General features: G+C 52.7%; 1 protein-coding gene across 1 annotated transcript; it reads right to left on the reverse strand.

Moving 5' to 3' along the window:
- Positions 1-2,164: 2,164 nt before the first annotated feature.
- On the reverse strand, positions 2,165-21,933 carry CHRDL2 (chordin like 2). The gene is given in 10 exon segments (XM_037376464.1): positions 2,165-3,153; positions 4,900-4,992; positions 9,748-9,930; positions 12,597-12,791; positions 13,722-13,890; positions 15,277-15,332; positions 16,412-16,505; positions 20,207-20,349; positions 21,172-21,265; positions 21,694-21,933. Coding segments are annotated over 10 exon segments (1,347 nt in total). The 3' UTR covers positions 2,165-3,073.
- Positions 21,934-25,581: the final 3,648 nt, after the last annotated feature.

The following is a 25,581-nucleotide window of genomic DNA, read 5'->3' on the forward strand; positions in this document are numbered from 1 at the left end:
AGTGCTGCTCCAGGACTGGTGCAAGGCAAGATGGCTCCAGGCGTATCCCTTCAATCAAACTAGCAAAAAGGAATGTCATGCCGGTTTTCTCTGCCAGGAGCCAGCAGCCGAGATAGCGCGCTTGGCTCCTGCCTAACCAGATCTCGCCCCTTTGGTCTGCGCTGCTGCAGCGAGCGAGGGGGAACAGCAGCCAAGGCGAAAATGTTTTACTGTTCCATATAAAATTTATGGGGTGCCTTTTATGACAGCGTCCCAAAGCAGGGCTGCAGTAAAGGGATAACTAAAAGGCAGCAGAAAGCCTGATTTGCAACAACAGAGAGCTGGCAGTGGCGTGACGCCTGACAGCAGTGGAGAAGCTGACACTGGGGGAGAAGAGATGCTGTTTGGAGGCAGCCAGGGCCAGGGGATGCAGTGGGTCTGGGAAATGAAGTTATGGGAGGATGGAACAGTCGCATCATGCAAATGACATCTTTGGAGGCTTCCACGTCTTCCTTTTGTGGTGGGTATGTTCAGCACCAAACCCTGTTTGCTAGGACCAGCTTCAGTGCAAGGACAACAGCAGGAGCAGAGAATACCCAGTCCACCTCGGAGCATCTGCACCAGGGCAATGCCATCCGTGTTTCCCAGGAAGGGACCAGGCAGCAGTAACATCTCTTGGTGGGAAGCTCCTTGGGATGAGACTGCCTCTCCATCTCCATCTTGTGTCTCCATGAAACCACTCTCCAAAGAAACTCCCTCTTGCACATCACCGTTAACCTCCAAATCTCCCTGCCCAAGGCAAAGCTCAGCCAGGGGTCCAGGGCGATGCAGCACAGGGGCGATGCAGCTCTGTGGTTACTGATTTTTGGAAGAAATACAGGGCGCCGTGCTCTGGGTAGAGGTGACTTGCTGAGGGGTGGCAGCGACCTCACTCCATGCAGGTTCCTCTGCTGCTGCTTACCAAAGGGTTTCTCCTGGCCACGGAGCAGCCAGCAGCATTCACCACCCTCCTGGACACGGTAGAGAAATTCTGTGTGCGTGGCACGCAGCTGGTTTGCACTGTGTCAGGGCTCAGTATAACCTATACTGGGCTCAGTCACCTACAGATACCTGCAGGAGACCTCACGTTGTGAGGTTGCAGGGTTGGTGCTGGTTTTTACCAGGCCTTCCCTAGGAACCCAACCGGGCAGCTTCATTTCAGACACCTGCCACTTCTGGTAAATGAGCATAAATTGGGCCTCAGCTCTGCTTCAATTAGTGCACGCAAGAGCCAGTTAATTAGGTTGACGAGTGAGGGGTCAGGTTTCCCCCCGGGGACTGGCAGCATCCTCTCTGCCAGCACACAGCTACAGTCATGCACACAGCCATGGGGTGAGGGGTGGCTTTGCCCCCTCTCCCTTTGCCCCACTCTACTGGGGACACCCCTAACACCCAAAGCATCACTGGGATTTTTTTCCTTGGATAATTTTAACCAGATCAGCCCCGTTGCCTGGATCATTGCACAGCTCTGATGAGCAGTGCTGGGTCGGTGCCCACCGGCTGCTCCAATTATCCCTGGTTCCTCCTTGCTGTGGGTCCACGGGAGCTTTGCTCATTTGCTCGTCCCTCCTTCGGCCATGCATGGACCTGGTTTCCATCCACATTATGTGGCAAACCCCCCCATTTTTCTGGGGCATAACAAAGAGAGAAGGGGAAGGCATGGCTGTCCCCAGGGTGGGAGCTGCATGCATTGATCCTTTTATAGCCCCACGTGAGCAGCTGCCTGTCCAAGAGTGAGCACCTGCACCCACTTAGCAGCTTGCTTGGGCACCCATCCAGCTTGCCAGGACCTCTGATTTCCTGGCCTGGGTTTGCCCCCAGCCTTCACCTGAGCCCCGTGCCCACTGCCAGCCCCAAGCTCTGTTTTCAGCCCCAAACCAGCTGCAGACCATAAGCAAGTGGGGAGGGATGATCCCCTGATGATGAGCGAAGCATCCGTGGGATGTTCTCTGCATGCCTTGGTCCTGCATCCCAAACCCTGAGATGTTGCCTGAGTCAGAGCAAGGGGATTAGACCCCAAACCCCCCAGGATGGGGGTCCCACTGGGCCCCCCGAGTTGTAACATGGACCCTACGGGGAAAGGAGAGCCAACACAGGAGGCTGAATCAAGAAGACGCTTTAATCAGATTTATCAGACAGATCTGGATCTCCAAATAAATAGATTTATCAAAACAGAATAAAACAAGAAACCAGGGATAAATACATGTACCAAAACAACCTGAAAATCCCCCAAAGCTGTTTCCAGACAGGGGGAGGGCAATGCTGCTGCACACCCTCCTCCCCACACTGCAGAAATGGTCCTGTTCGCCCTTTGGGAGATGCCCCTCCTGTGAATACAGCTCAGTAGATATTATGTAGGATATATATAAATATATAGCATAATAACATGCTTAGTAGAGACCTTAGTGCAGCGTTTGAGGTCTCAGGCCTCAACAAGTCAACAAGTGGGTCCCCCCCAGAACTGCATCTTCAAGTGACCTGCAAAGAAGGGAAAAGAATCCTCCCAGCTGACACAGAGGATAAGAGACCCAAGATTTTCCAAGAAATACCCTTTGGAGGGTATTCGGCCGAAGAAACCCTTGGCAGATCACAGGGGCTCCAAGGAAAGAAATAAGGACGGTTTTTCTTTCTTTGCAGGTCATCTTTATGCCGACGGTTGGTAAAAAGCACGGGCACGTTCTGCTTTATTACTAGCTCCTGATGCTCTTCAGAAACGCTGGCGTGTCAGGGATGTATCCCACCTCCTCACACCGCACCAGGTCTCAGGTCTCCGCCGTCTCCCCCTCCTCCCTCTGCACACCCGGCGCCTCCCGCAGCAGGAGCTGCCGGCCGCCTCTTGCGCTCTCCGGCTGGAGAGAGGCACCTCCACCGCTGTGGCTTCAACGTGGTGCAGTTTGGTTGGTTTGCTGGAGTTTTTGTAATTTACACTAGTGTATCCTTTTATTGCTGTGCCAGTCTATTTAATAATGCAACTTTGTTTCTCATATATATGTGTATGCGTGTATGTGTGTGTGTGTGTGTGTTTAGATAATAGCTAGGTTAAAGGTTTTTTTCTTTACAAGTTCTTTGTTTCTTTCTCTGGGCTCTCTGTCATCCTCAGCTCTGACGTCTGGGCTCGGAAGATGTTCCAGTGACCTGGATGAGCAGAGATGGACACTCATTAGCAACAACCCCTGGAGCAGGAAAAAACACAATTTACCCCTTGTGTAGCACCCTCCACACTGGAGTACCCACAAGGACCAGGCTGGGAGAGAGGTGGGGAGAGAGGTCCACCCACAACGCTGGCCGTGGCCAGAGCAGTTCATCAGTGGTCCCACAATCCAGTCCTAGGCTTTTCCATCTTCCCATTAAAATGGTGTTTGAGGTCAAGAGGGGCCCTATATACCTCCTGCAATGCAATTAACAGCACAGCCAATGGCACTTCCAATGCTTTCCCTGGAAACCACCTACACGCTCTTAAAAGCCTTTTGCTTGCCCTCTGACTCATAATCAGAAAGCCAAAATCCACGTTTCGTGGGCCATGGGCAGGTATGCTTCTCTCCTCCCTTCTGTCACCCCATTTCTTTGGGGTGGGTTGCTCAAAACCCCCACGTGTACATTTTTTCCTGCTGCTGCCTCAGCCTCGGCTCTTCGTGCAGAGCTTTGGAACCACCTGAAGGAAGGGAAGATCCTGCTGCAGAAGGAGAAGAAACCCCCGCCTAGATCCCCTGACAGCCCCACTGGTGAGCTGCAGACTCCCCGCAAAGCAACTGCATCAGTGGGAGCTGGGAAAGACCCCCAGAATTAGCACAAAGTGTCCTAATCCCTCTCCTTGCTTCTCCCAAACATCAGCAAGCCCCTACGTGCAGGAGGTGGTGGCTGGAGGTGCTTTCCCTCTAGGTGGTCGCTTCCCCTGTAATCCCAGCAAGGATTATGCAACCCTAATGTCGTCATCCCCAGGGGGGGCATATTTTCCAGCTGAATTAACCTCCTGTTGTGAAGAAATCACCGGCCAATGCTTCCCTAGAACTTGCAGCAATGGCAGAGAGATGGTTTCACAACAGGGTTATTTGTCAGGGGAAACTGAGGCAAGAAGAAGGGGGCACGTGCCAGAGACCCCGTTGGGGTGCAAAGCCCAACCTGGCAGCAGGGACTTGAAAATCGCCCAGAGTTTGGTCAAGAGATGTTGTGTCAAACGGACTGGAGGTGAAAACAAATCTCCACCCTTGCTGGGGCACTGGGTGTGCTGGTATGCACTGGGCAGCAGCGCCGCTGCCGGCTGACCCGATGACCTGTGGGTGCTGGACAATATGGGAATGGCTCTGATCCGAACCTAACCCATTAAACTCTAACCCAGCCCAGGCAAAGAGGCAGCCAGCAGGAAATAGCACGGCAGTTTTGCTCCGCACAGGCACTCTCGGCATGTGCACTGGCATTCCTGCATTTTGTAACATTTACGCACATCCAAGAACATTAAAAATGATTTTTAAAAATATTTCAAGAGTTTATTTTTTTCAAATCCCTTGCATCATTGTTTTTTTTCTTCCCCCCGTAACACCAGATGGATTAGATATAAAAATCAAACAGTTTTACAGGCTTTGGAGAGACAAAGCCTTTGGATTTCACAAGCGTGCATCCACTTTTAGAAAGCTGGCTGCCCTTTCTGATACCATAAAGTGAAAATGTGACTGCTAACCAGGAGTGTTGCATATGCGTGTGAAGAGAGGTCAGCCCCAAGCCGGCTCTGTTTGTACAAGCCTTCTCCCAACGGTTCAGCTCCCCACACCATGCCAGGATTTACGCAGCCTTTGCAGAACGGCCAGAGCACAGCAGCAAAACACAGGGGTTGTTTGGGGCAGGGTCTGCTGAAGGAGTGGGGAAACGGGATTTCTCTGTCCCTACCTTCATTCGTCCTGGTGATCAGTCTGAAGTTCTGTGCTTCTTGCTTGAATTCTTGTTTGCTGATCTTCTTGGTCTGTATCAGATGAAATATTCCTGCAGAGGGAAACACAGAGCATCAGGCTCCGCAACACTCAGTTTAAGGCTCAGATAGGTTTGGATGCACACCACTCTGTCCCCTCCTGAGATGCAAAAGGGATGCTGCCTGCACGGGATGCCTAGGGGTCCTGGTTTGGTGCAGGACCTGCTGCCGAAGCCTGCTGGGAGGTTGGGAGTGAAGCCAGGGCTGGCCGAAGACCAGGAGAGTTCTCATTTGAAAACAGTAACTCCTCGTTAAATCAGAACGCAGCAGGGACAACGCTGCAAAGCAGGTGAAAGCAATAAGAATTTGTTGCTCTGAAAAGCATCTCGCACTGGAGGAGGTCTGATCTCCCCTAAAACTGTAAGAGAAATAAAGGTGAGACCAGCGGGAACCTGGGATCCCTGTCCTCTCTGCCCACTCTGGACCACCTATCTTCCCCAACTGCAGAGACCTCTCCATCCTCGGATGTTTTCCTTTCCTGGAAGCAGCTGGGGACCAAAGTTTTCCATCTCTCTGCCCCCAGCCCTGAAACTCCTCCAGGACAGAAAAAAACCCCAAATGACCTCAGCAGAGGTTGATATTTCTGCCTGTGCCAACACCGTCCCGTTAGCGGAGGTGCCTGACTCAGATGTTTGACCCAAGAAAACCAGAACCTGCATTTAGCAATGGAAGTGACCTTTCTGTGGGATTAGGGGTTACGATATTCATATTCGCCTGCGAAGCGTGACAAACCAGGCAGGTATGCCTGGCACATCCTTCCCTACCTCTCGCCCAGGCTCCCCGTGCCTCCAGCCTCTCACTGCCAGCAGATGTGAGAGGCAACGTGGTCCCTCTTATTTGGTTAAGAGATGTTCCCCAATTCCCAGCAGCAATTACACATAAAAAGAGTATGTAAGGAAAGGGAACCGACTAGCAATCCGTATAAATGAGATGTGATGGACTGTGGAAAATTAATACAGGAAGTCAAAGACATCCGGAGAAATATGTGGATATTTGGACTATTAATAAGTCTTTTAAGTGGGTCAGGAGAAGAAGTCCTACCAGTAACAAAAGAAGATACTGGATGGAGATAATAAAACTGTTAATGACGCAAGAAAGGCACAAGTGTTCAATAAATCCTTCTGGTCTATACTTAGAAAGGAGCAGGAGACTGTGCTTATAGTCCCCATGGCTGATGAAGCACTTTCCAGTACATTAGTAACCAAGAGGATATTTTAAACAAGGGCTACAAGAGATAAACATCTTTTAATCAACCGACCTAGATAATGCTCACCCAAGAGCCCTCGGAGAGCTGGCTGAGACCTTTGGTCCCGTGGACGGTCATTTCTGACAGATGCCAGGCACGGGGGAGCAGTGGAGGAATGCAGACGATGCTCCAGCACGCACAAGGAGAGCTCGAGGTGGCGTAGATAAGAATAGCCCACTGCGCCCGCCATCCGCCAAAGAGGCATCGCGGGATAGAGCTGGTGAAGGGTGATGCCATTTCCTGGCGAGCAGATACCGTCCAACAGACAGGATCGCTCTTTGCAAAGTTTAGGATGAGATGGAGGGAGGTCATGGAGCCATTGGGCGCTTAACACCTTTCTTTTCAGGGGAGGTTTAGACTGGGTATTAGGAAAAATCTCTCCACTGACAGGGTCGTCCAGCGTGGGAACAGGCTGCCCAGGGATGTGGTGGAGTCACCGTCCCTAGAAGTGTTCAAAAAAACATGCAGATGTGGCACATAGCGGCATGGTTTAGTGGTGGCCTTGGCAGTCCCGGGTTAATGGTTGAACTTGATGTTCAAGGTCTTTTCCAACCTAAATGATTCTGTGATTCTTGGTGCTTTAGAAGCAGCTTATAAGAAAGCTGGGGACAGACTTTTTATATAGTGTCTCTAACTACAGGGCAAGGGGAGATGGTTTTGAACTAAAAGAGGGGGGATTCGAACTAGATAGAAGGAAGAATTTTTTTACAATGAGGTGGCGAGGCGCTGGCCCAGGCTGCCCAGAGCAGCTGTGGGTGCCCCATCCCTGGCAGGGCTCAAGGCCAGGCTGGACGGGGCTGGGAGCAGCCTGGGCTGGGGGGAGGGGGCCCTGCCCCTGGCAGGGGGTGGGACTGGCTGGTCTTGAAGGTCCCAGGTCCCTTCCAACCCAAACCACTCTGTGATTCTATGATTCTATGCTTTCAGCACTGCCTCAGGACCAAAAAACAAGCAGAGTCCAGTAGAGCACAAGGAAAGAATTAAGGACCAGCCCCACCTCCAAGGGAGAAAATTCATCTTTCCTAATTTTGGGGAGACAAGGGAGAGCCAGGGTCTTCTGCAGTGCCATTCTGCCTATCCTAAAATGGGTGCAGAGGACATAGAACTGCTTCTCTCTGCTGACTATGGGGGGAACCAACATGACTCTTTAAAGCAAGTCTAGTTCAAGAGACTGGTCTCAGGACTTGTTAAGTCATCTGCAGAACAAAACCTTGGTGAGTGGATGGGGATGGGACTATGGGTATACGTGGGTGTATGAGACCCACCCCAGCGGGACATCAATTTTAGCTGGAGCCCCACACCCTGTTTTGGGCTCTTCATTTCAAGAAAGACACAGAGAGAGTCCGGAGCAGAGCTATGAGAAGGACCAGAAATGTCTAACACCAAGGAAAGACTGAAAATAACTGCTTCGGCTGTCTAGGAGAGGACAGAGGTGGGAGCTGATGGCATCTTCAGAGGAAAGGAGTCTGCTCTTCAAACCCACAGTGGAGAGGACACGCAGGCATGAGCTTGAGCTGCTGGGAGGTTGCACGTTGGGACAAGTCTTCCCTTAGGAAGGGGTTTGTGGCTCTAGAAGAGATTAGATGGGCCGTAGAGTCTCTGTGGCAGGAGATCTTCAAGTAAATGCCAGAAGACATGGGGATGGCTGGTCCAGACTGCACAGGTCTTTTCTAGCCCAGGTGTGAGGATGTACAAGCATGATCAAACACTGGCGACCAATGAAGGTCCCAGGACCGTGCCTCCAATACAGCCCAGGCCCCCGGTGAGGCAGGGTGAAGGAGTCAATGACAGAGCCTCCAAACTGTGCCGGTCCCTTTCTGATCCTGCCTGTTCCTTTGGTGCCCTCACTCCCCATGATAATTCCTGCTCTAAAAACATTGGAAAGTCACTTCTCAAAAATCCTGAGGTGTGCAGACCCCTCAAAACACGGGGAAGCCTGCACTGAAACTCATCTGGGGGCTGGTTGTGCACCGCGAGCAAGCTGGGTAAAGCTTTCAGCTGGGTGTCGGCGCCGGTTTCTCCTCTCAACTCCTGCCTCGTGGAGGAAACTGTCCCGGCACAGAAATAGATGAGGCCACGTAGGTATCATAAGCCCATACAAAGGCAGATGGACAGGCTCCAGGCGTGACTTGCAGCCTCTTTTCTCCACACATGCTGCTCTGTTGGTAGAGTGATGGACCATGGAGAGGTGGAATCCATATGTGACTGAGCTCATGCTCTTTCCCAATAGTAACACTTTGCTCTGCCAAGCAAAAGAGCTGTGTTGGCCTCGGGGACAAGGGCCTCCCCTGTCCTTGGCTGGCAGGGCTCAGGAGCTCCGTGCAGACGTGAAGCTTTTGGCCTCAGAACATGGCAAGAAGGTTTGGGTGGCGACCTCTGCCAAGGAGCGAGGAAACAGCGGGGCCCAGACAGTGCAGGCTCAGAGCTGTCCTCCAGCTACAAGGTGCCATTGTGAAGGAGGCTTTGCTGAGGCAGGGGGGAGGACGAGGAGAGGGGCACCGCAGAGGATGGAGGATGGCAGGGGGAGGATGGAAACATGGTGGCAGCCAGGGCTCCATCTCTAGAGTTAATTTCTCCAGCTACCATCCACCTGTGCCCACCCTTGGCAGCTGGGAAGAGCCAGTCACAGGGAGGGCTGAGGTCTCCTTAGGGAGTGAGGTGAGACATGAATGTACCCAAGAGACCAGAATATCTGCCTACACATGTCCAGAAGACACGGGAAGAGGGTTGCTGTATCCCTCGGTAGGGTACGACCAACCTCAAGTGCTCAAGGCACAAGTTTTTGCAAGGGATAGAGTATGTCCAACAGACTTGGAGTTGGGGCACTGTGATGCTTTCCTGGTCCCAAGAGAAACACGACACAGATATCTACTGGGTCAAGTGTCCCTAGTAGAGGTAAGCACCTCTGGTCCATAAGAGTGTTGCAAAGCTAAAGGTATGGAGAGAGAGCAAGAGATTGGAGTAATTTTGCCAGTGTATTTGCCATGCTTCAACCTCTGGAGGACACACCAACAGGAGCATCCAAACCCATCTGTCCAAAAAAATGGGCTGGGAAACAACTCATCCCCTCTGTGTGCACCTTTGCAGCAGCTCTGCAACCTTGGCTCCCAGTAGTGGGTGGACCACAGTAAAAAAAAGAGCAAAAGCAAAAATCTAGAGTGACCAGAACATTTTTGTTTGTTTGTTTTCCATGTGCGTTTGGCATGAAAGCAGGCAGGTTTGGAGGAGCAGCTCCATAGTCCTTGCCTTGTTTGCCCACGTGCTGTGCCTCTGGATGGAGTTGCAGCTTGTGGTGGGGTATGCTGGGGCCAAAAGTGGTTTCCAGCCCCTGGTCTGTCTGCAACTGCAGCAAAAGAGCGTGAAAGGGGGGAGTCACAAAAGCCAGCCTGCTGTCAGCAGGTCTTGACTCACCCGACAAGGTCTGGAGCACTACTAGAAAAGCCTGAAAAATTGAACAAAGCTTGGAAAGCACCAGGTTTCCACACATACCTCCTCCATTGCTGGCTGGTTTTGTTAGAGTACTCACCTTTAATCAGCTTCCAGTTGTAGATTTCCACCTCTTCGGCGGGCTCCTTCTCGATTGCGATCGTCCTGAGGATCTCCTTGGAGGTCTCTGAGCTCGGCGGCACAAACATGTACACCAGGATGCGGTTGGGGTTCTTGCCACACCGGGTGGTGACTATTTCATCAGTGGGTTTGACTCTTGTTTCTGGGCAAAAACAAGGACAGAGTTCACTAAATAGGAGCAGGAAGGAGCTTGATGGAGCCATCTCAGCACCCAAGTCAAGGGAAGGGCATCTCACTGGGTTTGATGCCATGTGGCACAGCTGCATCACTGCATGGGTCCTTGGCTCCCAGGGTCCGATCCCCAGTGCCAAGATGAGCTGCAAAGGGAGATGCTGATAAAGGATCTGTGGACCTGCTCATCCCTGTATTTTCCATTCCTCTTGACTCTGGCAGCCTCTGTGCCCGCAGGGATGGGGAAGGGGGATTTTCTCTACCTGGATCCCCCACACCCACTGCAGAGAGCTTGGTGCCATCATCACCACAAAGCTGTGGGTGGATTCCCTGCTTCCCGTCTTGCTCCCGCTGCCGTCGCGGAGGAGCAACGTCAGCGAAGTGAAGGGATGAGCCCCGCAGCACAGGAGCCAGCGCTGTGGCTGGGCTGTCTGGGCAGCATGCCCGGCTCAGCCCCACGGGTGGGCTCAGCCCCAGCATCAGCCCCCTCCCCACACGGGGTGCAATGGTGGGGAGACCCACACCAGGGCCACCCACCGGTGGGACGCTATGTGACGTTTTCAACATCCTTGGTAAAGGAGAACCGCTAATTTTTACGTTTTTTTAATGTATCTGGAGTAATTAAGAATCCCCCATGGTTTTGGAAGGAGATTTATTGCCTTTGGTTGTGGTCCTTGGAACGCAGAGGAGCCCAGCTCTGCTGAATTTAGCCTTGTTCTCCCAGTCATTTTGGATGCTGAAGCTTTTTACACTACTCGAAAGTTTGGCTATAAATAGACACGTGGGGTTTATTTTAGTAGGACAGTTATTTTAGGCCTGATTCTGCTCTTGCTCGTGCTTTCTGGGCGGTCCTGGGCTACTCTTCTCAGAGTGGGGATGGAAATCCCAATTTAAAAGGATGCAAAGCAGAGCTTTTTCAGGAATGGGAAGACAAGCGTTCAGCTCTGCAGGCTTGGTGTCACGCAAAGGGGGACAACCACAGCCCACCACCCTCATGCCTGCCATCGCAGGGCCCAGGAAAACCTCTGTCCCAGACCACTAAACTTCACCCACTCCAGGGCTGCTCTTTGCATCGAGTGAGGAAGCCCCACTTTCACGACAGGGGAGGAACCGCACTTCCTCGCAGGTACAACAGGTATTTAACCACCTCGGAGCTTCACGCTGGAGCCACTCAATGGCCAACAGCGTCGGTGAGGAGGAGGAGGGAGCCAGGGATCCCGGCCACCGGCTCTGCACCCAGCGGCCACCATGGTCTCCCCATCCAACCACTGCATCACAGCAATTCCCCTTCGACTGGGATCCCTTTTGCAAACAGAAATCACTCGGCATTTCTCTCCAAGCTACCGGGTACAAAGAAGAGGAGGACAGTCACGGAGACTGCCTGGGAAAGAAAATGGGCAAAACCTCTGTGCAGTGAAGCAAAGGACAAGCATGGAACTTGGCTGAACGATGTGTGTGTATGTGTGTGTGATTGCTATCTATGAATACTGGAAAGCCAGAAGAAAATAATTTTGGCTGGGTCAGAGTGTTTAACTGGAAATAAATGAAGACGGAACAGCAGACAAGAGATCCCAGCAGAGAAAGTTGCAGACTTTAAACCAGAAAGACCCACTATAATAGGAAGGCAAGACTGGAAGGGCTGTGCTCAGTCATCACATCCCATTCCCACCAGGCACCACGTCATAAATCCTGCTCATAAACATATCAGAAACCTTATTAAAGCAAGCTGAGCTTCTGCCTTTCACTCCCCCGAGGAGGCCATTCCAGAACTTCACTGCTCAGAGGTGGAAAACCTTAAAAATCCCAGCTGAAATTATTTTGCAGCCTGTTTGCCCCATTCTTAAATGTGGCAATGCCCCTTGCTTGCTCTCCCTGGTAAGACCCCTCCACAAGACCACCTTGAAGATGCACATCAGAGGAGATCACCCAGAAACTGCTGCATCTGCACATCAGGCTCAAAGACACTCAGGCATCTTTAGTCTCTCTAGGGAAGCAGTGCGCGGTCTGTGGTTTAAGGTAAACAGCTTTCCAAAGACCAAGAAGCAGATGAGAGACCCAAACCCCAGTGAACATGTGAAAAAGAGGTCCTCTCCACTATGTCCCAGCCCTAGCACCAGCCCAGGTCTACCCTGCCCGCCCCAGTAGTTGTGGGCCTAACCCTCCACTTCCAGGGAGAGGGACGTCAACTCAAATTCAAACCATGATTGCCATGGATAACCCTGCACCTGGAAAGTGTCCTGATTTCAAACGTACATTTCAGCTGCCACAATTTAACCCCATGACTTCTTGTCCCAGCTGGAGGTCTGGAGAACAGACCATGCCCTTTCTCCAGAAAGCATCTTCTGTCTGTCTGAAGACTTTTAGCATGTTCCTCCTTGGGCATCTTTCTCCAGACTACACCCACCCACCAGATGCAACTTTTTGGGATCAGTGCATCTTCCTCACCGTTGGGTCATTCCTGCTGCCCTCGGAAACAGGCCCACCCTTACATCAGTGCTTGCCCTGCTGAACTCACCCGGTGTCATTCCATGTCACCAGCAATGCGAACTCCCACACATCTGTCTGCCTGGGGCTTTAAACCAAGGCTAAAGGAAGGAACTGGAAGGCAGCTGCAGGAGCAGGTGGGATCCCACCTACCTGGACATATTTTACAGCATTTCCCATCTACTTTCTCTGGATAGTCACATGGATACTCCTTGGGGCACGTGATCTTCTGGCAGTCCTGGACACCGTCCCTGCAAGTGCAGAGGATGCAGGGCAGGAGGCCGTAGAGCCGGAAGACGGGGTGCCACACTTCCCCGTGGGAGTAGGTCTTCCCGTTGTAAACACAGGCTGGAGGAGAGAGAGAAAAGGGTTGCTGGTGGAAATAAATCCTCCTCCTCTTTGTACACCCAAAGCTTGGTGGAGCTCAACGCATTTCACCACCTTAGAAGCAGGTGGCCCTGCTGTCTTGAGGAGCATGGTCCTCTGGCAGCACATCTGGCAGCAGTGGACACTGGGATGTTGCAGCCACCCCAGCCAGGAGGTGCCATGGGGCAGGGGGACCAGGCTGCAGAAGATGGTGGCTGCGGGGGTCAACCACCCTGGTGCGGTGAGTGGTAAGTGTGGGCAGGACCTCACCTGCCTCCAAGCCTCTGCAAGCCCAGGGTCCCTCCGAGGCTGTCACAGGCATGAAGCACAGTGAAGAGTGCCACCTGCTGACTCCTCCACGAAAATTTTTGGAGGTCCCAAGATTTCCTCCAGGACTTCATCTCCAAGAACTGGGAAAAGCCCTTCTGGAGACACAGTGGTGGTAGAGCCCCCGAGAGGAGAAGGAACCTGTCTTTTCCCCCTTGGCTCCATGGAGTTGCCTCCTCATCTCACTTTCCTACTTCCTCCTGCAGGAGGAAGACCACAGCACTGGGACAGACCCAGCACATGGTAGGTAGATGCAAGGAGGAAAGTCTGGTCCCTCTGTGGCACTGTCCTGGAAGGACCACGTGGAGTCTTCCAGCTGAGGACCTCCCTTCCCAGGTCCCAGCTCTCCAAAACATCCCCAGGACCAATCTTCTTCCAATCCTTTTTGGAAAGTGGTAGATTCATGCACTCCAGAGGCTGTGGGCCACAAGGGCTGAAATAGCTGGATGAGGCTGGCAGTGGAGGAGTGAGAAGTAGGACATGGTGGTGGAAACCTACTGCTGAAACAGATTCCCTGGAGAATTCAAAGTCCTGGAAAAGTCACCTTAGGCCACATACAGACTACCTGGCCCCTCCATCCCTTACCTTTCTTGTGCTTCTCTTTCAAGACAATCTTCACAGTCGTGCCACCTCCTCCCTTGGGTTTGAAGCTCCTGGGAATGAATTCCAGGGAAGAACTGAGAACAGTGGACACGGTGGCTCCGGGTGACTTCCTGCCCATCGCATCCCCCAAGCACTGGTCTTGCGAGTGCCTCTGTGAGCAGTCAGAAAAAAGAAGGGGACTGAGACCCAGGCGTTTGGATTGTTCTCACTCCAGAGCACACTGGACAAAGCCCTGCAGTGGCCCTGCACACTCTCCAACAGAAGTGGAAAACCCAAAGACCACAGGGATGAGTAATGACCCAGGAGCCATCCTGATGCCTTCCGGTGCCTAAAAGGTGCTGAGCAGTTTGTGTCAATGCCCCACACTGGTGTCCTGCCTATGCTGCATGTGGGTCACCCTCGGGGCAGCACCCTTCTCTTCCCACACTCAACCCCATGTCCTCAGAGAAGCACGTGAGGTCCTACATCACTAACACAGGCAGGGAAACGGGCTGGTCTTTGCTAGATGTCCACCAGGAAAGTGAGGTCTGGCATCCGTGTGACCTAAAGAGGATCAGGGGTCCTGATCCTGTCCAAGGATTGGGACCTTGGATGACTTGTCCAAAGATGGGCCACATCCTGCCCTCTCACCTGGCGGGCACCAGGAGGGTTGGTGTAGGGCTGCCATCCAGCAGGACTGAAATCCCAGGAACATCCCGGGCTTCCAAGAGCAAACTGCTGGGACAAGACACGCAGTACAAAGGGTCCCCTTGTGTCTATTTTGGAGGTTTTATAGGTGGTGGAGGTGTGATGCTGGCATTTCACCCAGCAGTATGGAAAAGGGCAGGGCCAGGAGCTGTAAGTGACCTAATCCCACAGACCTGGCATAGGCTGCCCGGCTCTGAAATGTCACCGTGAATGAACCCTCGGCAGCCAGGGAGTCACTTTTTCCTTGCTGGGGCTGCCGATACAAACAGCCTGGGGAAAGCACTCTGGTGGCCAGCTCCAGAGCTGGCTGCTCTGTGGGAGTTACAACTGGAGGCAGGACAATTCTGAGCCCCAGGTGGAGAGGAGACACCATCTCCTGAAGCAAAAGCCCCCCCAGGAGAGATTTGGGCCATGCACTCTATGGCTAAGGGTCATGCCTAGCTTTCGGTCACCTCTGAGTTCCTCAGCTGTTCTAACCTACTGGCCAACCTCAGCCAGGTTGTCCAACAAGGAGGAGAAGCGCCCAAGATTTCCAGTTCCTGCAGGTGTTATGCTCTTCCAAAGACATCAGAGATGCTTCAGAGGAAGAGGATAAGAGTCTTTTCCCTGGTGGTCTGACGTCCCAGCCTATGCTGATGGCCCTCACCTAGAGTCAATTTCAAGACACAATTCATCTGCAAAGCAGGTGACTCTGGTTTTGGTGTCCAAGGAACCTACTGCCCTCCTAGAGCTGCTGTGGGTCATTTCTTTGTAGGAGACCACGGCCAAGGGCAAATAACTATCTTTGAGCTGTTTAATGGGACTGTGCTAGAAGCAATGATCTGAATTCTAAAATGCAAACATCACGTACAACACCTCTGTTTAACTGCAGGGGTTCCTCTTCTGTGGACTTCTCATATGAGCCATCTGCAAGGCAAAAACATTGTCCTGTGAAATGCTCCGGGGTTGGACGAAGATTTGTTCTCTCTGACTGAAAGCAGCTCTCCTCAGGGTGCTGGCCCACCTGCGAGGTCTGGAGGGAGGAGTTTTGGATATGCAGTTCACATCAGCCAGAGCAAAGGGAGCCATACCCCAAACCTCTTTTTATCCCCCCTATTAACAAGCGCTCAGCTCCAAGAAGGGCATGGCCTTGTAGCTTCTGAAATTAGGTGGCATGAAAACACCCCAGAGGTAGAGTGTTAGGTGATGGGGGGATGGTTAAAAAGAAATCCAAAGACATTTCTCACTGAGTCAATGACATGCCCCAGCTGCACCAAAGGAAACTAGGAGAGAGGAGCAGGAATTGCAGAAGGGGAGAGCTTGGAGGAGGCACCTGGAGGAGGTCAATCTGTGTCCATGGCCAGGAGACCACTATGGCCTTCCAGCTTCATAAATATTTCTAGTATTAAAGAGTCATTTTATGCTGTGACTTCCTTGGCAGCAGGGTGTGAACTTGCCCATTTGCTCTCGAGTCTGTCTCACCTGAATAGAGGGAGCTTGAGTCTCTCCTCACTCTCCCAGGGGTGAGTCAGGGGAAAGAGCAGCAAATTCAGGAGTTTCTCCCCCACGGAGAGCTGTGGGAGTGAAACGCAGCCATGCTGTACTGGGGTGGAAGGGGGATTTCCCTGACTGTCCTGGAAACTTCCCTGGAGCAGCAGCAGCATGGACCACCTTTACATGGTCCATACAACCGTTTCCATCCTGGTGGGTGAGTGGTCTGAAAGACTTTGTCCTCCACGCAGGTTACATCTCTTGCACAATGCACCAGTGGCAGGGCAAAGAGCTCAAGCCCTAGCCAGCGCATGGGCTGCAGGGAAGCAGGACACAACTAGGTGTGGGAGGAAAAGCATGTGAGAAAAGAAGTGAGCCCTCATCTTTTGTTTCTTGGTGCAACCAAGACATCCAAAATCCTGCTAAACTGGCTTGAAATGTCTCCTGCCAGGTGGTGGCAACCAGCTGGGGGATCCCAGCCCTCACTCGGGAGCAGCTCCTGGGCCCTTCATTACCTTTGCAGACCTGGCAGCAGGAATCCGGCACGGTTAGGGGAGAGGAACACAACAGCTCTGGGCAGGTCACCAAGCCACAGTAAATCTGGCCTTCCTAGGGGGGAAGGAGAAAAAAAACAACCAACATTGTCAGCATTACAACGATCTGAACAGAGCTGAGTGTCCCCCGTGTTGGGATTGCAGATCTAGCATAAATCAGAAGCCCTCCCCAGTAGCCCATCCTCAAATATCGCCAATCATCTGGCAACTAATGAAAGCTTAAAATCTCCCCCTGCCACACTCTCCATCCTGTGGGATATAGCATGGTGGGTGGTGTCCTCTCCTGGCATGGCTGGTCCATCACTTGCCAGTCTACGTGCTCGTGAGTGGAGTGGCCTTCCCCAAAAAGGGGCAGGCAGTGCCTTCCTCTCAGGCATCATTAGTGCTACCAGATCTGAAATAGGCACCACACACCTGTAAACTCTGCATAACGCCCACCAATTTGAAGTGGCATGAGAACCTTTTCTCTGACATTTCCCAGGACAAGGACCTGGAGGAGACAGGTAGCAAGGGGAAGATGATGCTGAACCCAGTCCCAGGTCATCACCACAGCTCTGCCCTCCCTCTGTCTTGGGTTATCTGATAACATCAGAGCCAAGCACACAAAGACTGGGTCAAGAGCTGTGGATGGACGTTCAGGTGTAGACCTCCTTCCCCAGCTCGGTGGTTAGCTTGGAAAACATCGTCACTGTAATGATTCAAGCTGAAAACCACAGGTCAAGGCCAGTCTTGACGTTAGTGCATCCCAGTCCTACTTCAGTCAATGGATTTGCACTTGTTTGCTGCAGGGCTAAGTTCTTGCTGCTTTGCAGAAGGGAAAGCAAGGATGTTCCACTGCCCAGCAGCAGCCATACCTCAACAGCAAGGTCTTCTTCTCCATGCAGCAATTTCCTCTGGGGTATCCACAAGCTCCCAGTCAACCAAACCCAACAGGTTAACCAAGGACACCTCTTTAGAAAACCAAACGACAGCAGCTTCTTCTACCATCAGGAAGCCAAGCCACGGTGCAGGGGACATGAAGAGGAGGAGGAAAGTTTGGTAAGCGAGAGGATCTGGTGGAGGTCACTGCAAACCAAACCCTGCTCTCGGCTTCAGGGACCTCCATGGGGTCCGGACCTGCAGGGAGTGGTGTTTGGCCATGCAGCCTCCTCTTTCTTCTTCTGACCAGCAGCTCATGGCAAAGACCTGCCTCAGGCGGGGAAGAGCAAATGTCAAAAAAAGCAGGATTTATCCTGGAGGCTCTGGTCTCAGGGCAGTTTTCAAAAAGGTTTAGACCAGCTGTTCACGCAGCTGTTCTAGCAGCTGACAACATGAGACACAGCCCGACGAGACCCCGCCGCTGCAAGGCTCCACAGCCACCCTTTTATTTTCCCCTTTGTATCCAAGGCATTATCCTGCTGGATAAACAGAGCCTGAGCGAGAGCCAGTGCCTCTGAGAGGGACACGGAGCTCCACAGGCTCCTGGGGATGGTGGCCGACGGGGTGGGAAAGCAGGGCCAGGTGGGCACATACAGTTGGATTTGAGGGCTCCTTCCCAGCATTTGTCCCCAGCCTGGTGGGCTGGCCTCCAGCTGGGGTCCATAAGAGAGGAACCACCCTCAAAAGCTGTGTAATTTCTACATCTAAGCTACTTCTCTTGCCACCTAGCTCTGAGATGTGCGCAATCATCAAAGGCTCAGATCAGCTCTCCTGGTACCACAGATACTTCACCATCAAGCATCAGCTGATGGTAACCACCGTGTGTGTGCTCTTGGCATGAGGGAGGGAGGTGGTTTGGGCTATCTCACCCCTTTTTCCTTTTCTGGCCAGGCTTAGTCCAATTATTTGCTGCAAGCAAAGCACAGGCCAGTGGAGCCTGGCCCCATCGCAGGGCTCAGTACAATGGGTGGTGAAAGCGATGTCTGCAGCCCTCTTCTTTTATATGGCAGAAGCTGAGCTGGTATGAGCAGTTCCCCACAGTGTCCAAGTCCAGAGTCAGCGCTTTCAATCCCCCTTCCTCACTCCCTGTCAAGGAGGAGGAGCTGCTCCGTTTATCTCCTGACACTCAGCTCCTGGCACACACAGCCCCACGCTTCGTACACCTTCCCCATCACTGCTGGCCAGGCTGCCTCGCGCCTCCTGAGCAAAGAGTCAGGACTTGGGTTTTGATGTTTTTTCACAGGATCCCAGCCTGTGGGAGAGGGCTGGACAGAGAGGAGCCAAGCTCTGTCTCAGTGCATGGCTGGAGGCTCACGGAGAAGGAACATCCCTCCGTTACTGGCAATGCATGGTGAGTGGGCAACCCATCATGATGATGCACACTGAGGACCGCACAGCATCCTGGCCACCATCACAGCCCTCAGGTAGGGCAGTCAGACCCATCAAGGAAGATGGGCTGGCAACGGTCCTGCAAAGGTTCTTGCAACTCAGCGTGAAAGGCAGATGCTTCCCGCAAATGCTTTTTGTAGACAGCCTGGAAAGCACATGCACAGCCCCTCTCCAGGGCACAGCTCCACACGCAGTGTGCAGGAGTTTCCAGTTGAGACCAGCTCCTGGTGCTCAAGCACATCTCAGTGCTGGGTTCAGCTTTGACTTAAATCCAAGCAAGGGGGATGAAGATCGCTAGATGCCTGCCCATAGCCACCTCTGACTGCTAGGCTCCACTGCCCCTGTCTCTGCTGTCACCTCCTGGCTGCGCTGAGGGGTGAGCCCCAGCCATGCAGGGCAGGAGCTGGCTGCTGGAAGCACCATGAGACCCAGGCGCCCAGCAGCAGTTGGGAGCCACCAAATCCTTTCTGGAGCTCAGGTCAATCTCACCAGCTCAGGACCAGGCTCGACGTCCCAAGAACTCCTAAAGCCCAAAAGCTGGCACCTCGTGCCTGCATTGCCTTGCAGGCATGCTGAGCTCCCCAGGTTCCCTGGCTACAAACCCCACCTGCTCTGCAGCAAACACACACATGGAAAGGCTCTCGGTTATCCTCTCCACCAGCCATCTGCTGTACGATGCCTCAGTGGGGCAGGTGGGGTAGCTGGGTGCTGCTGGGACAGTCCCAGAGCACTGGTCCTTGCAGCAGGCAAACGCACCCACTGGTGTGCTCAGTGGGGACAGGGCTGTCCCCCTGCCTACCCCAAGCAGCCTCAGTGAGGTCTACCCAGAGCTGGCTCGTGGCGCCTCTGACTAACCCACCCCTGGAGCAGCTTGTTTGTGCTGTTCCCACTGTGCAGGAGACGCAGGCGAGTGCTTTGTGCTCTGACCCCAGACCCAGAGGACATTTGCAGCACATCCTGCTTGGGCTCAAGGCCAGATAACATGCCTGGGCAGAGGGGGAAGCACCCAGCTCTGTGGTGGTCCTTAGTCCTTAGATATGAGGAGGAAACCCTTCCCCGTGAGGGCGGCGAGGCGCTGGCCCAGGCTGCCCAGAGCAGCTGTGGGTGCCCCATCCCTGGCAGGGCTCAAGGCCAGGCTGGACGGGGCTGGGAGCAGCCTGGGCTGGGGGGAGGGGGCCCTGCCCATGGCAGGGGGGTGGGACTGGATAATTGTTAAGGTCCCTTCCAATCCAAACCCTTTAATCCAAATCCAAATCCAAAACCAAAGCCAGATTAGTCACTGGGTGGTGAGGACCCAGCACCATTTCAGAGGAACCTGATCCCGATGATAAACCATCCCATCGTGGGCTGGTACTACCCAATGGTCCTCATGAGTTTTTTGACACGGTGGGACACTGTTGGGGTGCAGGAGCAGACTCTGAGCCCTCCCTGCCTCCCGTGGTAGCTTACAGAGCAGCTGCACTGCACACACTGATTCGGCTGGCGGCTGGGAAACAGCTCGCTGGTGGTAAACATCTCCCCTTGCTGGTAGGTCGTCCCATTGTACTGGCAGGACTTGATGGGTGCCCGGAGACCAGAAGGGGAATGCGGCTCTGGAAAAGAAGATGAGAAAGCAATGGGATGAGAACCAGCCCTTGCCTGGCCCCAGTGCGGCATGGATGCTCAGCAGATTCCCCACCAACCCAGCGCAAAAGGACAAGGAGTCCTTTACATACCGCAGTTATCATGAAGAAGTGGTTGGGGCATAGCATGGCCCGTGGAGATTTATGTGCCCAAAAGCTTTTGGAGAATGGGGCTGCCCTGACTGCGCTGAGCTCATCGCAGAGGTAAAACCTGGAAGTCTGACCTCCCGTGACCTTGTCCTCTGCTGTGTCAGAGCAGTGGCAAAGCTAGTCAAAAACCAGTTTTCAAGTGATTTGAGAAATTAAAAAAAAAAATTAGAAAAAAACCCCTAATTTTAATTTCTAGCTCATCACCCATGACAGAAGCCCTTTTTATCTGACTCCATCTGATGCTGAAGGTCATCCAGAGGAGGGAAAAATCCAATAATTTTGCTGAAAATCTTCAAGATTTTTTTTTTCTGTATCCAACACATTTTGCTGGCAAATGATCTGAATAAAGTACCAGCTTCTGGTTTGCCCCTGAACTGTGAACTGACATTTTGTCTCTACGAGGCTCTCAGGATGGGGGGAAGTTAGAGGAAGTGGTCTGGTAGAGAGCCCTTTTCCATCAAAATATCATTTTTATGGAAAAAGGCAACATGAGTAGCCCAAGCTGCCATGACTCCATGAGCAGGGCCAGAGCCAGCATCACTGCGCTGCCCTGGGTGTGAACACCCAAGTGGCTGCAGTTGAGGTATGCCCTGCAGGACCATGGCCACCTTATCACCCCCTCCCTGTGGGATGTCTACCTACCGAGACATCGCGGGCAGCATTGCTGGGGGTCCGTGACGGGGCTGGCGCACTGCAGAGCTGGGCACTGGATCCGATAGCACCTGATGTTGGCATTCTGGGGAGAGACAGAGAAAGAGCGTTCACTCAGCTACACATTCACCTCTGCAAGAGGAATATGTTGATGATGGCCACATTATCACAACAGATTGTGCTGGTGTAGCTCACCCAGCCAAGGGTGTCTCCATCCCAGTCTCAAACCCAGCTATCTCATGGTCTGATCTCTCATTATCAGAGTATCCGTGGCACCCCAGCAGCCCTGAGCCACCTCCACCCACAGCCCACCAACGCTACTGAGACAGCTCCCTCGCAAGGCCAAGCCAACACCCCAGGAGGACAGGGGGCTTTTTCAAAAGAGATTAATCCAACATCCCTACAGGACTGGAGAGGATTTCTCTGGTCAAATTAAACACCAGAACCAATCTGCTTGAAAGCTGCCAAAGCAGTGCCCCAACACAGCAGTATCCCCACCGCCTCCCGCAGCACCTCAGAGCAGCTGCAGCGGATGCAGTACATCAGTCCCTGCGGCTCCAGGTAGGGATGCCAGCTCTCGCCTGGGCTGTACTTCTTGCCGTTGAAGTCGCAGAACATATCCGGCCCTGAAATTCAACCAGGAGAAGCTACATGAAAGGGACACTCCTTGGGAGACCTCCTCTCCTCCCCCCATGATGAGAAGAGCAATGACAGCTCTTCATGCCATTTCCCATGACTAGCTGATGGCCACATCCCATCCACCTAACCCCAGATGGAATATATTCCCCAAAAGCCTTGGGGTTTTTTTTGGTCCTGATTTGTTTCATTAGGCTCGGCCCTATCTGACCCAAACAGCAACCTTTCCAGGCAAGCTGGACACCCTTTGCAAGCAAGGAACAGCATGGGTGTTTTTGAGGCAAAAGTTAGAGTTGTCACTCTTAAAAAAAGTTGGTAGAGTGCTCATGGGAAGATGGACAGGTGATTTCAGGGCGATGCTACAGGACTGAATTTCCTCCAGACAGACCAGAAGGGCTGGAAGTGGTGGGGGAGATAGGAGAGCCTGAATGTAGGAGGTATTTTCACCATTACCCAAAAAAAAGAAAAAGGAAACAAAAAGACATTTTGGGGTAGAAACACATCCTGAAGAAAAACCTTTTGATCCCCCTAAGAGCTTCAGCTCATTCTCTCAAGGATCCCTTGACAAGCACTATAAGCACACGGGCAGCTGAGCATCAGCCCTAAGGAACAGGATTGTGCTGGCTTGCCCCATCCCACCAGGCTCAGCACCTTAGCTTTACTGGGCTCGAGGCGGCACTGGCCTGGCTGGGGTGGGTTGAACCATGCTCTTCATTTATGGGGCTGTCCATGGGGACAGCAAGTCCCCCTCATCTACTTTTTGCCCCAAGAAGCATAAAAACATGAACTTTTCTCACCCTCTTTGATCCTATCATCCTAAGAAGAGCCAGTTTCCAGCCATGCTCCTAAACTTGAGGTGTCTGTCCCAGAAACGATCCAGCCCTGCTTACACTGGCATGGGTTTAACCTTGCCACAGCACAGGGAGAGGGATGAGAGAGTGCCCAGCACAACTGGTAAAGGAGATCCCCTTTGGAGATCTTCCCTCTCCCTGGATTTAGCATGTGCCTATCAACCCCCTCCACCTCCAAGCCCTTGGCTACACACCAACCCCTTAGCAGTATGAGGACAGCCTGCAGCAGAACCTGTGGGACCATAGCCATAATCACCACGAAACCCGAGAAAGCCTAGTTCAGTCATCCTTAATGTTCACATCAAAAGGCATTGCCTGATCCTGCAGGACCGAGCTCTGACCCTGGTTGGACCTGCAGGAACCTGGACCCTGTATCTCCCACCACAGTCCAGCAGCTGCTCCCACTTTCCCATAGCGTGTCCCCAAGCCCCAGCCAGCCAGAGGGAGATACTGGGGCTTGAGCTCTTTCGTGAATAAGTACATGCCTTGCCCACATGTGTTATTAGTGGTTTAAGTGCTTAGAGCCCCACTAAAAACTGAAGGGGATTTAAAAGGTTATGTCATCGAAGGGATTTGAGGTAGTTTGGGCGATTACGTTGCTCAAAGGCAGCAGAGACATTTATGCTCCCTGAAGCATTTATGAGTCTTTTAAAACCTTGCAGCACCCTGGGGATGCAGGGAGAGGGGAGAGGGCTGTTTTCCAAGGCATGGTGCCCAGCTCCCACCGCCCACTGCATGAAGTCGGGCAAACTAGCGGGTGCTGACCCTCCTACGCTGCTGGAAGGACTCCGTGATGAATAGCAGAGGGTCCCCAAAATCAGCTCAGTGGTGTTCATCACCCCAATATTGCTAAAAGGCATCCCACACTCTTGCTCTGTCACCTGGGGCAAAGCAATGGTTTAGAGAGCTCGGCTGGCGTTGTCCCACCTTGCCAAAGCTGGAGATGCCACCTGCTTAATGCGTTTCTCCCACGAACCAGGCAAAACTCATACAAATATACTGTTGGTGGGCTGCCGTCCCTCCTCCAGCTCCTGACCATCCTCAGGATGAACTCAAGTGATGCTCCACCATGGCCAGACCCTGTGGCCATCAGGGAGGGCAGCCCTATGGGTCTATGATGATCCTTATGGGTCCCTTCCAACTCAAGTCCTACAGGTCTGCCAGAAGCCCTGAGCTCCTCATTGAACTGATGGCTTCAAGCACATGATTCTCCAAGCTGTACCTTCAAAGGAGGTGACCACCAGCTCTGCACATCACCTGGCCCAAGCACAGCAGTGTGGGGCAAGTGTTGCATCTGCAGAAGAGGAGATTTGCAATAATTTTGGGGTGGATGCCATCAGAGAGACAGGCAGGGACATTTCCCTTCCTTTTCCACAGCCAGATCTTTACACCGTCCCCACAGTTTGCTCCAAACCCTTTGACAAGTCAGCAAACCCATATTCGTCGCCACGCAGGACATGAGTTTACAGCAAACCACACAAGAATGGGGAGCACATGGCTGGAAACCGCAGAGACCCAGAAGGGGGGAGGCGTGGGGTGGGGGAAGTCCACAAAACTAAAAAAAAACCCCAAAACAAAACACCCAACACATTTTGCAAAAGGGTGAGAAAGTGACTTCATTTTTCCCTGCTTGCAGCATCTTCGTGAATTACGCTGAGGGTGAAGAAATCAAGTTGCCTTCATGTGACGTGGCCCTGCTCAGCTTGCAGACTCCCATGCCAGTTGGCTGCTTCGTTCAAACATTTAATCACAAGTGGAGCCCTGGTTTGGGTCCAGCCCTCGAAAGCAGCCTGATTCATGTCTGCACAGGGCCCGCTGGTAAAATTAAAGCCGACTGGCAGTGCTGGGCAGTAGCAGACACTTGTCCGCATCTCAGTAGCACTATGCCGCGTGTTTGGCAAGAGGCGTCAGCATGTTTGGTTAAAAGCAAGCTGGGGATGGATGGAAGGAGGAGGCTTAAAAGCTGGAGGCTCTGGATCATTTTTTCCCATGCCAGGCTAATAATTTCATTTTCAGAGGTCAAACTTTGGATATCTTCCCAATTCACTCGGAGTGAAAAGCCATTTGTGGCAGTAAATTGCTCCCGTGCCGTTCAGTCTCCTTATTTATTACGTCTTCAGCAACAGCATGCTCACAAAAGTCACGTTGTTTTACTTCTTATTTTCCAGAGAGGGCTCTTGAGCTGTGGAGTCTTTTCAAGGCTGCTATACCAAAATCCAGATGAAGCCATCAGCTTTTTTCCCTTCCCGAGGACTATGCCATCCCTGGGCAGAAGACAGTGGGCCAGCCTGATCCACACCACCTTGGAGACATGACCAGAGCTTGCTGATTGCAAGCCAGAGGCTCCACGCTTGGAGGTGGCCCTACGGGACCTGGAAGTAGGAGCAGAGGTGGAAAGGGGCAAGTTCCCCATAGCAAACACCTCCAAGAACAAGACCCATCTAACCAGTTTCTTCTCAAGTACAGAAAGCCCGTGATACAAGCCCCTGCTCTTCAGCGTAACTGTTATGGGTTGTATGAACCAGAAAAAACAACTGAAAGCCTTGTAAATTATTCCTTTGCCTCCCAGCAGCAAGTTTTGTGGCCTCATGCCCAGAGGAAGAGTGGGAAATGATGTGGAGACCGACTCTTCCCCGTGGGAGCTGCTCTGTCTTGCCCACCCCAAAGGGCTCTTCCGGGGAAATCATGGAGGAGGAAGGTTTCTCCCTGCATCCCCACCCAACAGTCATTTTCTGCCATGGCTCCAGTGTTCTCTTGAGGACCACCTGGCTACATCCAGATCATTGAATACCCCAGGCCAGGGTCTGGGGCCAGTAGTCTGGCCCTGCTCATGTCCATACCCACCTGCTGGAACCACCTTGGCCCAGCTGTCCCCAGGGATTTGTCAAAAGTCCAAGTTGGCACCAGCCACACC

This window comes from Falco rusticolus, chromosome 2, assembly GCF_015220075.1.
Source record: "Falco rusticolus isolate bFalRus1 chromosome 2, bFalRus1.pri, whole genome shotgun sequence".
NCBI lineage: Eukaryota > Metazoa > Chordata > Aves > Falconiformes > Falconidae > Falco > Falco rusticolus.